Source organism: Nannobrachium achirus (genome assembly GCF_963921795.1).
Source record: "Nannobrachium achirus genome assembly, chromosome: 15".
NCBI classification, from domain to species: domain Eukaryota; kingdom Metazoa; phylum Chordata; class Actinopteri; order Myctophiformes; family Myctophidae; genus Nannobrachium; species Nannobrachium achirus.
Window position 1 is genome coordinate 24,880,380 of NC_137822.1, and position 17,500 is coordinate 24,897,879.

Here is a 17,500-nt window from a genome sequence, read left to right on the forward strand (position 1 = left end):
GCTCCCATCGACTTTCTATACAGGAGGAAAATACCCAGAAAAAAAATCTGCTTTAAGTAGGATGTGAGGGGTCTAACTAGGGGTTTGTCATGATGCTGAATCCATTGCAAGCATTTGTTTTGCACAAAAAACATTCATTGGCCCCAGAAAACGCCCACAAAACTGATGAAAAGTGATGACTCATCACTTTTCATCACTAAACCATCATTTTCTGGGGCCATTTTTAGCCCAAGGAATGTTTTTTGTGCAAAACAAATGCTTGTAATGGATTCAGCATCATGACAAACCCCTAGTTAGACCCCTCACATCCTACTTAAAGCAGATTTTTTTCTGGGTATTTTCCTCCTGTATCGATGTCGATGGGAGCCCAACTTGATTTGGCCACTGTGGGTATTTGCAGTGAGCAGATTATGGTAGATTTTTTATCCTGGCTAGTAGACCTAATTTCCTGTCAGAATCAGTTGAGAAACTAAATAACACAATTTTTTCCAACCTGAGTGGATTTTTTTCCTAGAATTACTAGACTAAGAGTCTTTTCACCTACCTGTCTGAGCCATTTCGCCTACCCTCAATTCTGCTGTCAGACTGTCCATGTTTGCAAATTATCTCTTTGTCATTTAAATATTATAGTGACTGTGACAGTGGTGTCAAGTGAATCTAACAGTTTATTTGACATTTATTATTTACATCATATTTTATTCCTAAAAAATGGCAAAATAGTTTTTTATGCCTGTTGACAGGCAAGGTTGATTCTATAGGCTATTTAGGTGTAGCATATCTTATATAGACCTATATAGGCTAATAGCCTACATATATATTTTCATTATTTTGTATAGCCTAATGTTAAAACAATATAGGCCTACAATACTGTTCATTTTACAATACTGTTCAATACTGCACCAAAGAATGTATAGTATCGGGACATGGATTAATTAATTATTTGGGCGTACCTGATTCCAATAGCTCTGTATTTATGTGATTACTATGGAGTGCATAGGATAGCCGTGTGTAAGTTTGACATGTAACACCACTGTCACAGTCACTATAATATTTAAATGACAAAGAGATAATATGAAAACATGGACAGTCTGACAGCAGAATTGTGGGTAGGCGAAATGGCTCAGACAGGTAGGTGAAAAGACTCTCCTCCAAGGCGAAAATGCCAGGTGAAAGGACCAAATGCGTGTAGGCGAATATGTTATAGGCGAATATGCCTGACACCATTGGCTGCCTATGGGAGGTATTGCAACCCTAGATTCATCCGATTATAAAAAAAAATCTAGTGTTGCAATTTGCGGCTAGCGTTAGTGGATGGACCAGAGCTAAGTTTACTTACTTATTAAAGCCTGTACAGCCACTAACATCTGTAGCCTACAATGTAAAATAATACCAAATTTTTTAAAGAATCATTAAAAAACAACTTAATTGGATTATTCTTATTGTTATCCATATTCAAGTACTCCCTCCTTTTCTTCTCTCTCTATCTCTCTCCTTTTCTCCCCCCTCCAGCACTCCATCCTCAAGTTCTAAGAAAGTCCATTCCAGCTTTAAATCACCAGTAAGTTGACAGCACAAGCTCAATGCACACTCCACTTTAGACATTTCCACCTTTTGCATTTTTCTATCGAGATTTTTGTCCCTTGGTTTAAAAGGTTAAGAACCACTGGTCTATGTTTGTTCCTGTCAGCTCCAGAAGCGTGCAAACCAAGACTCCAACGTAAAGCCTGAGGAGGAGGTGCAGGAGCTGAGGAAGAGACAACAGGAGCTAGACACAGAGATAGCACTGCTAGAGGCAGAGTGAGTACAAACCCAGGGGCGTCACAAGGGAGGGGGGAGGGAGGAGGGGCCTTAATTCTTTTATACTTTAACTATTGAAAAATAGCAGATATACAAGCTCACAGCACCGAGTGCCGCGCTGCGAGCTTGTAGATTTTTGAAAAGTCGTGAAAATGTGTGCAAATCTTTGAATATATATATTATTTAAGCAAACATTTGTAACTCAAATTTTGCTTCTGGGGGGTCCTTGGAACTAAATATTTTTAGATGGGGGTCCGTGGCCAAATACATATAATTTTGGGGGTCCTTCACATGAAAAGGTTTGAGCACCACTGACATAGAAACATAGGTTTATCAAAGACTTTTTCAAAGACTTTTTCACGATTTTTCAAAACAAGCTTGCAGCACGGCACTCGGTGTTGCGCTGCAAGCTTGTAGATCTGCTATTTTTCCAATAGTTAAAGTACAAAATAATGCGTTCCCACTTCCCAGTCTAAATGGGTTAAACCCCCTCCAACTATGAATCCTAGTACCCGCAGTGAATCCTAGTACCCAGGGTCCAGAATTTGGTGCGACACCCCTGTACAAACCTGTGTGGAAGTGTGAGACAGAAAAAAGAGACAGACTGTCTATTTAAAACACAGTATTGCAACTTTTTTTTATATATATATATATATATATATATAAATATATATATAAAAGAGTAAAATAACAGCATTGGGTCAATGTTACGATTAGTCATTTAGGAGTTGGGTTTAGGCTTAGGGATACAATAATGTCTCTTTTTTAAATGCATTTGTGAAAATATGTTTTGATTACCCCACAAGGATATACAGATCTGTTTGTGTGTCTCATGCAGACTTACTTATGTGTCATGCAATTATGTGTGTGTGTGTGTGTGTGTGTGTGTGTGTGTGTGTGTGTGTGTGTGTGTGTGTGTGTGTGTGTGTGTGCGCGTGTGCGTGTGTGAGCGTGCACACACACATACGCATGTCTTTGCGCACATACGTGTATGTGATTGTATCAATTATGCATGCATAATTATACAGTATGGACGCAATGTGTGCACTATGCAACTTATCAACTCGATTTTGTTTCCACGGTTAGGTGTGCAGTTGTATTCACATTAGCTATTGTATGAGTGTAATTAGTGTGTATCTGTGTGTTTGCATGTCCAGGGGCTACAGAGTGGAGGAGCTGAGTCAGCACATTGACCTGCTACATGAGTATAATGACATCAAAGACATTGGGCAGACACTGCTGGGACACATTGGTAAGATGAGCTCTAAACCGTTATCAGAGTCCCCTTCTAAAAATGTGTTATAAATCACTGGTTCCAAAACACTGGGTCTTCTTATGGCTCATGACATGAGAAAGTTTGAAACAAACACATCTAAGAAATTCCATAAATTAAAGAAATAATTAAGAAGTAGTGAAAATAGCTGATCTTCAAGTTCACAAAGCGGCGCATTGGGATCCCTGCACCATCGCGGTTTGTGGTCGCTAACAAAAGACGGCACTTGAATCCATGGGACTGTTCCAGAGCTAGCAGTAGTGTTGCTAGAAGTGTTTACAATGGAAGGAAATGGCAGACAGGAAAAGGAAACACAGAAATGGGCGTTTTCCTACAAAATAATTGAAAATTGGTTTCCGTTTCCTGTCCGGTCCGGAAGCACTACTTTTTGGGCACTTAGAGGCCCCCCAGACGAGATGCGATTTTGCTTGAGATCAGAACTCGGAGCCGGGGGTTTATCGGTGTTCATTTCAAACGACAGCGATCCTCTGTCTTATATTCGGGCCCGGTATATCCCGCTGTGCCAAGTGAAATATCTGAGACCATAAAATTACAATTACAAATGAGCCAGATATCCTGGATGACCACCCCTAGCGATCTCGGGCCAGAGTTGATTGGGGAAAAAGTTTTATTTTATTTTTTCTGGCAGTTGATTGAATAAAGAAACAAGGCTCCAGCCTCGGTTCTCAAACTATGTGTCCCGACCCAACGTGGGGTCGCGGAAGGTGCCATGGGCTCGCACATTGACGACCATACTACTGTGTATAACGTCTATTTGCCCTTCAACTATAAAATATATATTGTTTTTTATGAGACACGCATTGTAATTAGGCTATGCTCCCAAATCCATTTTATTACCTTCTGTTTGCATATGCAATGAGTCCTGCAGTGCTGCCAATCTGTTGAAGGTGAAAATCATGGAGGTTTTTTAGCGAGGTGAAACGCCATCAAAAGCCACCTCGAAGATGCAGGTTGGAACTCACTTATATGGAGCTCAAATTAATCATTACATCATTGCGCGAAACTAGGCCAGATAAATAATTAGCGCATCAGTTCCAGGTGGTGGTCCGCTCTCAAAAGTGGCCAAGCTTCTCATCATTGAGAATGCTTGCAGGTGTGCATGTTCAATATAGGAAATTGCCCATTACATCAAAGTGAGCATTTCTCCGCACAAAAAAAGAAAGAGAGGTTTAAACTTGAACTCAGTCTGTGACTGTCCCACCTTAAGCGCCTTCAACCAACACTGTCAGAGTAGCACTTGTATAGGTCGATTTAGAACCCTTTTAATTTATTAATATATTAGGCTGAGTCGTGAACCTTTTTCATGTAATATCCATCTTTGCGTTCGTTGATAGCCAAAAAAGCAGATACAAGCTCACAATGCATGAGTATGATGACATTATGAATAATAATGTGGCATATAGCATCAACCAGCATTTTAACGGCAACCAGCCAGACATTAAACAGACATGAGCTTAATCAGCTAATAGCAATTATGAATGTCCAAACCTGCGTGCAGTCGCAGAAAAAAAAAAAGTTTAACCTCTCGCTTTTTTTTACTGTCCCACCACCTCATCCAAGCATATAGAATAGGGACAGGCCTAGGTTCCTCAATATCATTTAGCTGGGGACCCCCTGGAACTCCCCAAGGACTGGCGGTCCTCTTTGAGGACCAATGAACAAACTGACAGCACGAGAGGCGCAATGATGTGCCCGCAGCCCGCGCGTAAAAGTAAAAAAAAAAAAGGAATGCAATGGAATGTCTCTGACTTTGAGAATTACATTATATGAATAATGTGGCATAGTAGCATCAACCACCATGATGATAGCCCAATATATTATCTTTTATAAATATAAAAAATATATATTATATATCCCCATGTGTTGTCGTGGGGAAAGGCTTTCGTGAGGTGATAGAATAGGCCTACACTGCATGCCTTGTCGCCAAATGACTGCGCAGAAGAAAAAACGGAAAAAAAAGAACGCTATAGGCTATAACGTTTTTGAACAAGTGATTACAACATTTTAGGGAGAAAGTAGGCTAAAGTAAAAAGTAAGTAGGCTAATAATAATAATAAAAGTGTAGGCTATTCTATTGTGAGGTGACAGAATAGCCTACACTCTGCGCAACATAAAAAAAAGGGAGGAGGTCAGGAGGATCTGGCTTCATATAATCTGAAGCAATCCCGTGTGCTCATTCAGACGACAATAATTGTAAAGGATTCCTACCCGATGACCCGAGAATATCAAGCTTTTTTGATATTCTCGGGAGAGCTTCCGACGAGTCCCGAGGCCATAAAAATCCCATTAACATAATCCGATCGTGTCGGGGTACCGTACAAACCCAAGACCGAGTCCGGGGCCGACGAACGATTTTCCCGGGGGATCATCCCGACAATCGGCCCCGGGGAATCTGCCCCGGGCTCGGCCCAGTGTGCACGGGCCTTTAGGCACCTCGGAAGGAAGGCTGCAAGCCTGCAATCACATACTACTGTTGCTGTGTGTCCTGTTTCTTGCTTAAACTACACAGACATTAGCCCAGCATCAGTTGTAGAGCACATTATTTCTTCATATCATTAAACAGTACCTTTCTCACTGATCCCATGCAGTCATTCAAATGTGTAAATGTCTGACAATAGATTATCTATCCATATAATCTATATATCTGTATACATCCATATGAATCTATAATCTAAATTATGCATAGCTAGCCTATTTAGAAGTTCCTGATTGTACAACCTATGGGTCGAGAGTTATAGGCCAAGGTGTGAAGCAGCCTGTTTGCCACCATGTAGTAGATTTGAAACTTTGAGGTGGCGGTTCTTTCTTGCCAATCCTTGGCCTACTGGGAGCCAAGGTGTGCAGCCAAGTTTCACACCAATTGGTCCAGCGGTGTGCGAGATTAGCTGCTCACAGGAGCAAAAACATATATAACCCCATAACTTTCCGTCCTGGTGAATCACATGCAGTGTGAATGAGCGGTGCAGACTGCTCAACAGCACCGCTGGGTGGCTGCAGCTGGTGTTGCTGTACTCACATGGAAATAATGGACAGACATACACAATGTTGGAGTGGCAGGCAAAACATAACTACACCTATTATAGACATATCCTAAAATGTAGTTATTGTGGTCAGCCTTTGGATGGCAGTAATAGCCATTAAAAAGAGTTAAAAGAATATATATTATTCATTTTATATCATACATTTTTATCCTCAAGAATTATTCATTTATTAATCGTGATTCTCACAAGGGCTGTCACGATTAAGACATTTTACTTGGCGATTAAATGTTGCTCAAATAATTGTGATTAGCGATTAGCGCATTGTGTTTCTGTTGTTGAACATTTGAACATAATGAATACAAATTACATTTCTGTTTGGCTTTTAGGCTTCATAAACTAAAGGTGCACAGGTATGACAAATAATATACCATATATATTTAATGATTTTCTACTTGAATAAAAAACATAAATTGTGGAAATGGCCGATCTACTCAAAAAAAACACACATCGCATCTTGGAGCGTCTATTTTCCCCTTTTGTGAAAATGTTTTAAAATGCATCAAAGGTTTTAAATATGTAAATGATTAAAAGATTAGAGCGATTATCTCAAATAATTGCGATTATTTAATTGTGACAGCCCTGATTCTGACCCATCTCTATCTTATAGAACATGACTGGTTGTGTTTGTTGTATACATGTTTTTGTGGCGGTGTGGGACCTTGAGTGTTTATGTTGTAATTCCTAGGGGTTGAGAAAGTATGGCATAGTTCATATTTAGGTTTGTGCTTGAATCACACTTAAGCTTTTGTGTGTGTGTGTGTGTGTGTGTGTGTGTGTGTGTGTGTGTGTGTGTGTGTGTGTGTGTGTGTGTGTGTGTGTGTGTGTGTGTGTGTGTGTGTGTGTGTGTGTGTGTGTGTGTGTGTGTGTGTGTGTGTGTGTGTGTGTGTGAGAGTGTGTGTGTGTGTGTGTGTGTGTGTGGGAGGGGGGGGGGGGGTTCCTCCAATAATGGATTATTTTATCTATGGATTATCATAACCTTCTCAGCATATTCATAGATGACAAATCCTTATCAATGACACTGGTCTTTCCTGTATGTCCAAATCTCTTTTAAGCTCACTATATCTCTGAGTCTCTGCTGTCTGTCTGTACAGTGGAGAGGCTGGTTGATAATGACCTCTTAGTGAATGGAGGTGGCGTTTCCCCCTTGTCACAATGGTAGTCTTTGACATCATGCTCACACAGGCACGCACACACACACACTTGCACATACTGACAAATGCAAACATGGGCTGTCACGCCCCACCCACCCATCCCTCTCTCACACACACACATTCACAAACCGTCTTCACTTAAACACTGAGTTGCTGTTGTGCTGCCAGTGATTCTGTTCTCTCAGAGAGGGAGGAGAAGAGATGGGTAGGCTGGTCTCAAAATCGGGAGAGGAGACGTGAGGAAGGGGCCTACAGAACACTCTTATGGACAACCGTTTCTTTGTCTTTCTCTATGTACTTATGTATGTCTGTCCCTGACATTCACTGGGTTAGATAGTGTCACTTTAGGTTTTAAGGGGAAGTTTTTTAACGCCTTATAGTTTTACTGACTTAAAGATGACAGATTTTCTTATTTCACCAGTGGTTTACTTTATAACAATAAATCGGTCCAGTGGTTCTCAACATTAGCCACAGACAGGCACACACCTTTGTGTGTGTGGGTCTGTCTTTTTTTCTACTTTCTAGACAGCTTGCACACTAGGTGCGGCAAGGTTGTAAACCGTTGATGAAGTCCACACAGTGACAGACGGGTTGGCTGACCGTGTCGGTTCCTCATTTGCATGAATGTACAATGTACATTCTGGGTAGGTAACTAGGTATGAAGGAGATCATTTCAGAAAGTGAAATCTTTAGGGAAAGCAGAATTGCACTGGATAGGGTCTACTTACTCTTAAAGGGATCCATGGCTAATAAGCCAAATATAGAAGAGGAGGAGGTCCGCTCCCAGGAGTGATTCTTTATTAAAGTTAAAAGTTAAAGAATCACTCCTGGGAGCAACAACTCAGTGTGCGGACCTCCTCCTCTTCTATGTACGTATTTTTGTCCAGCACCTGAAAGGTCCAGCACCTTAACTATTTTATTTGTTTTCGAAATAGTTAATCTTTCACTCAATGGGGCCGGCTCCCATTGCAAGTTGATGATATGTCATATGCCTGTGTGTGGTTCAGCCGTATATGGAATGCATGTGCTAATATTAAACAACTATTACTTCCTAAGCAGTGGTGTAATGGTCATTTTTCCCCCCGTGGGAACGGTAATGGTAATGCTAGCACATGTATGACGACGCTCACAGGTAAACCTGTTATGCAAAGTATCCAATTGTGTATTGTAAAACAAAAATGTAGCGACCAAGGTATGCTTGTAGTGTTGGGGCGCCTAAGTGAGCTGGCGAGGATGGTTTCATTCTGTATTTTCGAGATGTTAATGCTGTGTAAATAGTTGTTAATTAGAGATATGCTATAACTAATTTGTGTGGTGTAACAGCTTTGATTTTAAAGCCATCCAAAGAAAAAGCTTAATAACATGATGGCATGATAAAAACTAATGGAAGGTGAGTGTTACAGTAATGCTATGGATTTAGGTGGAATCTAAAGTGGAGTCTTCAGTCCACGGCGGAAGCTAGGGAGTGAGTCTGTAGTTCTAAGTGCGACGGAGTTTATTCCACAGTTTGGGGGCCAGGAGGGCAAATTGTCTAGGACGAGTGGATTTTTGTCCTGGGATTTTTAGCGAGGGTTCTGTCAGCATCCCTGTGTTGGCTGATCTGAGTGAACGGGTGGGGTTGTAGGGGTTGATCAGGTTTTGGAGGTATGGAGGAGCCATACCTTTGGCTGCTATGAAGGTCAGCATCAGTGTTTTGTATTCAGTGCAACCGGGAGCCAGTGGAGGGAGCGTAGAAGGGGGAGACGTGAGAATTTTGGCTGGTTGAAGACCGGTCGTGCCGCGGCATTTTACAATGCATAATAATGTTTTATTATCCTTCGTTGTATGTTGTGCAACTGGCTCCTGGATGAATTGTACAGTACATGAACATCCTTTCCGTAATTGTACTGGTGAAGGTCACAGGCATGCCTCAAAGATGCGTTAAGCTGTTGGTATTTTGGTAAACAGGTAAAACAGCCTTTTGAACGATTCCTTCAAGCCAGCTACAGTATGTGACTGAAACTCGAGTAGGCTATAATTAGGCAAAGTTGCAGGGATATTTGGTATCAGCTGCCAAACGGCAAAGATACCAAATTGTAATTTTCACAGCATCCATGTTCGCTTATTGTTTGTCTTCTGGTGATTTTCTGACAACATTGCTCATTAATGCATTGTTGGTTTTATTTTTTTTTACATTGTGAGTGGGTGGACTATGGATGACACACACGTAACATCTTGACCTCCGAGGCGCACTGTTGCTCCGATCCGCATCAAACTTGGCACAAACACTGTTCTTTTTTTACAATAGTTACACCACAGGCCAAGGTTAGCCCCCAGGGGCCCCAGGTGCACCATTACTCCAATCCGCACCAAACTTGGCACAAACACTGTTCATGGTCTGGCATGATGCACCAAAAGAAATGAGAAAAAAAATTGCAGTTTGCACACATATGATGCTGATGCACTATAGTAGTGTTACTGCTACAGCAGTGTTTAACACTGCAAATAGCCATAACTCGTGAGCACTACTGTAACATAGCGTCTTGAAAACCTATTTTTAAAGATTTTTGGGAAGAAAAAATCCTCAATATCAATTTTGTTTATTGTCTCCACCAGCCGAAGGCTGAGGGAGAGTATGTTTTCCCCTCCGTCCGTCCGTGCGTCCGTCCGTGTGTCCGTGTGTCCGTGTGTCCTCGCAGTTTGTGTGCAGCTAATCTCAGTCACCGTTGGCCCGATCGCTGCCAAACTGAGCACACACACTCCCTGGATGCCAATCTAGAACCTCTGCCCCACATTTTTCAAATCAGCCTCATGGTGGCGCTATAACAGGCCGATTTGTGTGGCCTGGTTGTTACCAGCTAATCTCCGGCGCCGTTGGCCCGATCGCTGCCAAACTGAGCACACACACTCCCTGGATGCTAATTCAGAACCTCTGCCCCACATTTTTTAAATCAGCCTCATGGTGGCGCTATAACAGGCCGATTTGTGTGGCCTGGTGGAGACCTGTGCTCGGAAGAGCACTGCTTCTAGTTGAAATTGATTCTCTTTTTTTTTAATAATCAAATAAATGTATTTGTTTGATTAAGTGTTGGGTTAGGGTTATTTACAGTGTAGTAATCTATACATTAACTTGCTGCGTTTTTGGAGTATGTTCCCCACACGTTAATGGTTTAATATAGCTAAAACAAAACTCATTTTGATGTAATAGTATGACTTATCTGCAATATACTGTACGTTATATACCACACGTGATGTGACATACTATATGCAGTGTCACTTACTTACTGTAGATTGTGCTGTTCATGTTAAACAAGTAACTATTTAACACATGAAGTTAAAGTTCTTAAAAGCAGGAGAATCTGTAATGCCTGCTCAAGGGATCTGACGGTTCTGACCCCTACTCCACTATTTCTTACAGCTGCTCTTAGGGGAACCACAACACGAGACCTCTACAGCCACTTTGATTTGGAACTGGATGACTGATTGGGAAAGAAGAGTGAATAATTCTCTAGTCACAGACCAAGGAGAGGAGAAAAATGGAGGAAGACCTGAAATAATAAGAACAAGCCTACCAGGATAGAACTGAATTGACTGTAATGAATGTGGTGAGTGGGAAATGACAATGCCCAACAATGGGGGGAGGTTAGAGCACCTTGCATGAACGTTGTTTGTTCAAAGAGTAGATCTGAAGTGATATTATGGTGCCAGTGAAATGCAGGATATTTCTACCCCTGAGAGTTTGAATTTGAAATTGCAACGTGTCGTGTACATTTCTATATCTTATTTTATTGTATATATTAGTTAGGAAATTTGACACAATGTAATGAGTGCATATGGAGATTTGATCAAATATTTCAGACAGATGAACAGATTACTGGTTGATCACAGAGAATTAACGATAAAAAGGAAGAATTAACAATCTGCCTGAACAGGCTACTCTTGTTCCACCATGTGGATAACTGCAGATTCTCCTAAAATGTCTTGTTAGCCTGAAATATGATGCACTTTTAAGGCTATTTGGCAACTGTGCAAAACCTCTTTCCAGTCAGTGATTGCTATTTTTAAAAAGAGCGATATTTGGATACCTGCACACCCATTAAATTGAGAAGTCCTTAACACATAGGTGCTTCTGATATGTACAATATAATAAATGCTGGTTGGGGAGCATGAGGGTTATCTGTCTGACAAACACTGATAATGTTTGAGCTGATGGGGCAGAAGAGCAGCCTGTCTGTACAGCATGTGTATTTCTGTGATTGAGTGTGCATAAAAGATAGCAGAACGTGTATTATGTTGCGTGCCACCGGATCGATCTTTTCCTTATCTGTACTCTAGTTAATGTTCAAGTGCTGTTCTATAAAATCTGTTTTAATGCCAGTTTGCACAATACATTTGCAGCAGTTGATGGTACAAGTTCACGTTTTTGTCACCTCACAATTTTACAGGTGTAAAAGTGTGGGTCAAATGATTTTTGTACAAGCTCCCAATTGTGCAGTTTCAAAAATAGAAATAGATAGAAAAGAAGAAGACTAGAGCAGGGGTCTTCAACGTTTTCAGGCCAAGGACCCCTTAGTTGAGAGAGAGATGAAGCAGGGGCCCCTACAACCTGTTCATAGATTCCATATCGTTTCATGGTTTGACAGCACAATCATCAGTGTATTTTGGATTCATGTCAATTTGTGTTTTCTAGTAGCACAGGTCTCCGCAAGGTCAGGTAGGTTACTGTGGCGTCCTGGTGGTGCTATATGGCCAATGTGAAAAGGGATATTGTGATATCTCTGAAAAGGCATATTGTGGAGACATTGTATCGTCTCAACCATATTTATCACCATATGGCCCACCCCTAGCATGCACAATTTCACCAAAGTTGCATGCTGGGTTCATGATTTGAGGCATTTTGTTCAAAACTGACCAATCCTGCAGACTTTGGATGGAATATGGAAAATCAGACAGATCGATGTTGATCACATGACTATAGAGATACTGTCTGTGTCTACCAATTTGTGTGATTTTTGGACAGAAATCTGTAGGAGTACTGTATGGAGTACTGTACATGGAGGCGCTAGAACAGGCCCATGTGAAAAAAAAAATTGGGGCAGAGGTTCTGAATTGGCATCCAGGGAGTGTGTGTGCACATTTTGGCAGTGACCGGGCCAGCGCTGCAGGAGATTAGCTGGTAACAGACAGGCAGACGGACAGCGCTCTGCCAGGCCTTTGGGACTGGCAGAGACAATAAGGTGCATGGTCTAAATAGAAGATTATGCCAGAATATCAGTCTCTTGTTCAAGTAGAGACAGCAGGTGCGGACGGTGTATATACAGTATTATTCAGTATAGTCTCTTGTCTTGCACAAATGAGAGACATTATTAAGCAGCAAATCAGACCTGTACTGTATGTAAATTTGTCCTTAGATAGCACCAGTACAGAGTACAGCAGAGTCTATTCATAGTCATAGTCTGCACCTGCCCTTATCAGTAGTAGTCTAGTTGGAATGGGGGGTCCACGTGCATAGGGTGGATTTTTTTTCGCCACCTGTTTTTTCTTAATCCTTAAAGGGTATATTTTAAGATTCTGCCAGGTAACAAGCTGAAATATCGTCCCAAGGGGTTCATTTTTAATGATTTATTGCACCTACCCATTCACTTACTAATTACTATACAGGAAAAAAGACCCACCAAAAATCTTTTTGTAGCATGTGAGGGGTCTAACTAGGACGTTTTCATGATTCTGAATCCATTGCAAGTACGGTATTTGTTTTGCATGAAAAACATTTCCTTGGGCTAAGAATGGGCCCCACAAAACTGTGAAAAGTGATGACTCATCACTTTTTAGACCCCCTTTCCGTTTTAGACCCCCCCCCCCCCTTTCCTACTAGACTATAGAGGCAGTAAACCGAACAGGGATGGATGTGGTGGCGATGGCCTTGGTGATACCTGAGTGGAAATGGACCATGGTTTTCTGCAGCAGGTTGAATCGTTTCACCTGCGGCAGGAAGGACATCTTCTGTTGGTGATGGAGGTGATGTTCTCCCACTTGAGATCCTTTGTTAGCAGGAATTTGAATGACTCCACAGTGTTATCCTGAAAGCCACACAGAACAAGGAGACTCTTATTCATAGGATATGTTATTGTAATGTAGATCCACTCACCAAGTTGAAAATATTGCTTTTATGTTGAATTTTAATAATTTGACAATTGGATTGTGTAGAAAAGCATCACAGCTCAAAATGAATGAGAAAGGATACAGATACACCACACATGGGTGGGTTAATTTAAAGGAAGCTGATAATGTAATGTCATATACTTAACACCAGTAAGACTCCCTAATCGGGAGATAAGCAACCGTCAGGTCGCTGCGTGATTTTAGGGCAAAATGTGTAGGAGCAGTGTCCAAAAATGTGGTTCAAAAATTCGGCCTGATGGTGGCGCTATATGGGACATCCATATTGATGAGATGAGTGTAGACATACTGTGTACCGATTTGCGTGATTTTAGGGCAAAATCTGTAGGAGCAGTGTCCAAAAATGTGTTTGAAAAAATCGGCCTGATGGTGGCGCTATATGGGACAGATCCATGTTGATGACATGAGTGTAGACATAGTGTGTACCGATTTGTGTGATTTTAGGGCAAAATCTGTAGGAGCAGTGTCCAAAAATGTGTTTTGCAAGAATCGGCCTCATGGTGGCGCTAGAAGAGGGCCATGTGAGAAATGAGGGGTGGGGTCTCCGCGTTGCCTTGGCGGATGAATAGGTACCGGCCCCGGACGCTCCTAGCCCGAGTTACGGCATTTTATGTGAGCTGCAGTGGAGGGGGTCCTCCACTGGGGGCGCCACCACTTTTGCATCCGTTCTGGAGCACCAGGAGTCGGTGGTCCCCGGGAATTCCCCGTGAGCAGCCCCGTTGGGGTGGTCATTTGGTCATTTTTGCACATTTGGTCATTTTTTACATCTGGGGGTCCCCCAGGGACCTGGGGGTCCCTAGAACTCCGGGGGTCCTTGGAGGTTGTAGTTTGGCAGGCAAGGAGTGTGTGTGCAAAATTTGGCATGGATCGGGGCAACGGTTGCGGAGATATGAGCAGGGCAATAGTGTGACGTGTGAGGTGTGACAGACAGACGGACGGACTGACTGACTGACTGACTCACAGTTTGTGGAGGTTTTGATAGTAAGTGCGACCTGACGGTCGCAATCAATGGTCTACTCCAGAACAAGGGTCTTCAACAGGGTCCTCAGAGTTACTACAGGGGGTCCTCCAAATCTTTGAGTGATAGAAACGTTTTTCTTCTTTTTTACATTAACTACTTGAACCCTAGTGTCCATATTCTGAGAACTTTAGAGGTTAGAGGTTTGGGTCGGGGAAAAAGAGCAGACTAAGTACAGAGTGATAAGTCAAGTTTATTAAGTATTGACAGACAAAGTGGTTAAATATCTGAAAACACAAATTGACATGAATCCAAAATACACTGACGATTATGCTGTCAAACAATTAAACTATGGAATCTCTGAAAAGGTTGTGGGGGTCTCTGCTTCATCTCTCTCTCTCTCTCTCTCTCAACTTGGGGGTCCAAGTTGGCCTGAAAACGTTGAAGACCCCTGCTCTAGAAGAGTGATGCAGATAAAGGTTTAATCAAAATGAACATGTATGGCAATTATGTTTCCTAAAATATAAATAAGATATTGGGTGTACATAGACAATTTAGAGAAATTCCAAAGTTTGTTGCAAGTTGCAACCACACTTAAGTACTGTGGTTGGTACATGTGTAAAAATGGTCCCCGGCTGCAGAGTGGTGTAACGACTCCCAATAACGTAAGGAATCTAGGCAGAAGGCTCCAAGGCCCGTTCACATTGAGCCGATCCCGATTACAGTTGAGATAATGATCAAGCTCAATGGTTGAGATTCCATAGCCCGGAGGGGTGGTTGTGCTGCGATTAGCTAGTTAGTTGCTAGGCAACAGCTGATGCCTGCTCCATTTAGTCTTTCCTGGCTGCAAATACAGTTTGATCAAACGCATGACATTACTACATCAAACATTTAGAGGAGACAATTTTGACCACGTCTAGTATACTATGTAGGCTACACAGCACAGAGTGGCCAGACAAGCACGTATTTTCTCTGTGAAGTCTTCTTATATTAAATATACTTTCTTAGTGGTTCTCAAAATGTGCCCTAGGGACCTCCAGGGGTCGGTTTTTGAGGGGGTTCCACCATAGCCTGGCAAGCCAGCCCTGATACTGCGCTTGTTCACTCATTCCTTATTGTGGGAAGGAACGAGTGACCGCATCCACAGTATGAGGCTGGCTTGCCAGGCGAGGGGTACCAGGGAGTCCCCAGAAATATGAGCAATGTCACTTTAACCTATGGCTTTAACCCTATCTTAGAGGTTGGCTATTTGAACATAGGCGATCTACAAGCTCACAATGCATAATGAAGCGAAGAATTGTGAGCTTGTAGAGGTAGGTCTACTATTTTTGAAATATTTTGAATAATTGTGAAAAAACAATTACACAACTCTTCCTCTTCCCCTGGCACAGAATGGGGGTCCTTGACATGAACATTTTTTGAGAACCACACTGTTTACTTTCACACAACATTCCTGACTGTGTTTTCTATGTATGGTATGTTAACTTTACGCAGTAGTACTAGTTACCCGTGACAACCAACTAGCCAATCACAGCCTTGGCCGTCCGCTGGGATATGGGATGTATTGTAGACTACTGCTACTACCACCCAGTGGTGGAAAAAGTACTCAAGTAAAAGTATCAATAATCCTGCATTGTAGAAATACTCTGTTATTACCAGTAAAAGTCCGGAATTCAGCATTTACTTGAGTAAAAGTATATTTATATTGGTATAAAAAATTACTTATTTTACAAAGTAAAAAGTACTCTTATGCAGAATGTACAGAAATCCTTTGAAAATAACAGATCTACAAGCTCACAATGCGTGAGCTTGTAGTCTACATTTTCAATTGGCCGAAATGTAAAGGCATATTAGGTCTGAAGTGGGTAATAATGTATGATTTGTAGCCTTACTAGCCTATTAATAATCCAAATCTACAAAGTAACTATAGTAACTACAGTTTTCAGATAAATGTAGTGTTCTCCTCTACATTTATATCTACAATATTTGCTTCCGAGATAGTAGTGGAGTAAAAGTATTGGAAATTGGAAATAAAGCACAAACACCTCAACATTGTACCCAAGCACAGTTCTTGAGTAATTGTAGTTCGTTACTTTACCACCATCCACCACCCTACTTTCACGCCGCGCGGTATCCGCAGCAGGGCCTTGTCACAGCCGGGTGGAAACTGCCGAGCAGCGCTGGGTTCACTCTCGGTCGAGCGGCGTAATAGAAGGGCCGCAGCATTTCTCTGACACCGCCCGCTAGTCCCGCCCCTCTGGGATGCAATGTGTACACGACCAGAGGATTTGACTTGACCGCGCGTCTGTCCGTCACCGCCTCTTCCGCACACACACTGGTGGACGTTGCGGCGGTGGGCGGGCGCCGCTAAGAAAATTATAAGGTCATTTGAATTACTGTGTGCTGCTGGACGACTGGCGAGCGAGCTTATCTGTGGTGGTGGCACAATGAAAGAGAAAAAGGCGATAGCGGCGATGGCGATGAACAGACCATGTTATTAACATCAGGGGCAAAGTCGAACAGCGGCAGCAGCAGGAGAATTTGATCCCGATCCCCATCACCGGAGGCGGGCGGACCGTTCGCTCTTATTTATCAGGAGATCCCGGTGTGTATGTGTGTGTGCGTGCGCGGGCGCGCGCTGTGTATACGTTTCTAGTCTCTGTCAGAGCAGAGAGGAGCGGTGGACCAGGCTGGCCTATAAGCCGATCATCAAGGTGGAATCGCACAGGACGGGTTCCGCGTCTGGGGTTTGGTCCGTGTGACTGCGTGGACCCATTGCAAGGTAAGGTCTAGATGTAAGTAGCAGTCAGTCGCATCACATCCGAGCGTCAACGGACGTTTCCCACAATGGTTGCTTCCCGTATCGGGTCCGTTATTATTTACTAGCGTGGCCGGGGAGACAGAGAGAGAGGCGACGCTGGCTCCCTTGTCCTCTGACAACCTTGCCCACAATCAGTCTAATGGAAGGGTATGGACTAAGCTATTGCGATGCCAAATAACTAGAACGCTACAATTGGCCAATAGGCCAAAAACGGTCATTTCTGAAGGCAGCGTAGTGTGCATGTCAGCTCATTTTAAAGAAGCTGCCTCTGCCAAACTG

The 17,500-nt window shown here is 42.5% G+C and overlaps 2 protein-coding genes across 2 annotated transcripts in view; both read left to right on the forward strand.

The window, feature by feature from the left end:
- The window catches only part of swi5 (SWI5 homologous recombination repair protein), a 12,380-nt gene extending 1,127 nt beyond the window's left edge, over window positions 1-11,253 (forward strand). The window contains exons 2-5 of the mRNA XM_080742718.1: window positions 1,510-1,558; window positions 1,688-1,797; window positions 2,955-3,049; window positions 10,681-11,253. Coding sequence (XP_080598844.1) covers window positions 1,510-1,558; window positions 1,688-1,797; window positions 2,955-3,049; window positions 10,681-10,745 — 319 coding nt within the window. The 3' untranslated portion in view covers window positions 10,746-11,253. The remainder of the gene's footprint in view (window positions 1-1,509; window positions 1,559-1,687; window positions 1,798-2,954; window positions 3,050-10,680) is intronic.
- A 5,561-nt stretch (window positions 11,254-16,814) lies between these two features.
- slc27a4 (solute carrier family 27 member 4) overlaps window positions 16,815-17,500 on the forward strand; it is a 39,469-nt gene continuing 38,783 nt past the window's right edge. The window contains exon 1 of the mRNA XM_080743234.1: window positions 16,815-17,182. The gene's annotated coding sequence lies outside the window, so the exon portion shown is untranslated. The remainder of the gene's footprint in view (window positions 17,183-17,500) is intronic.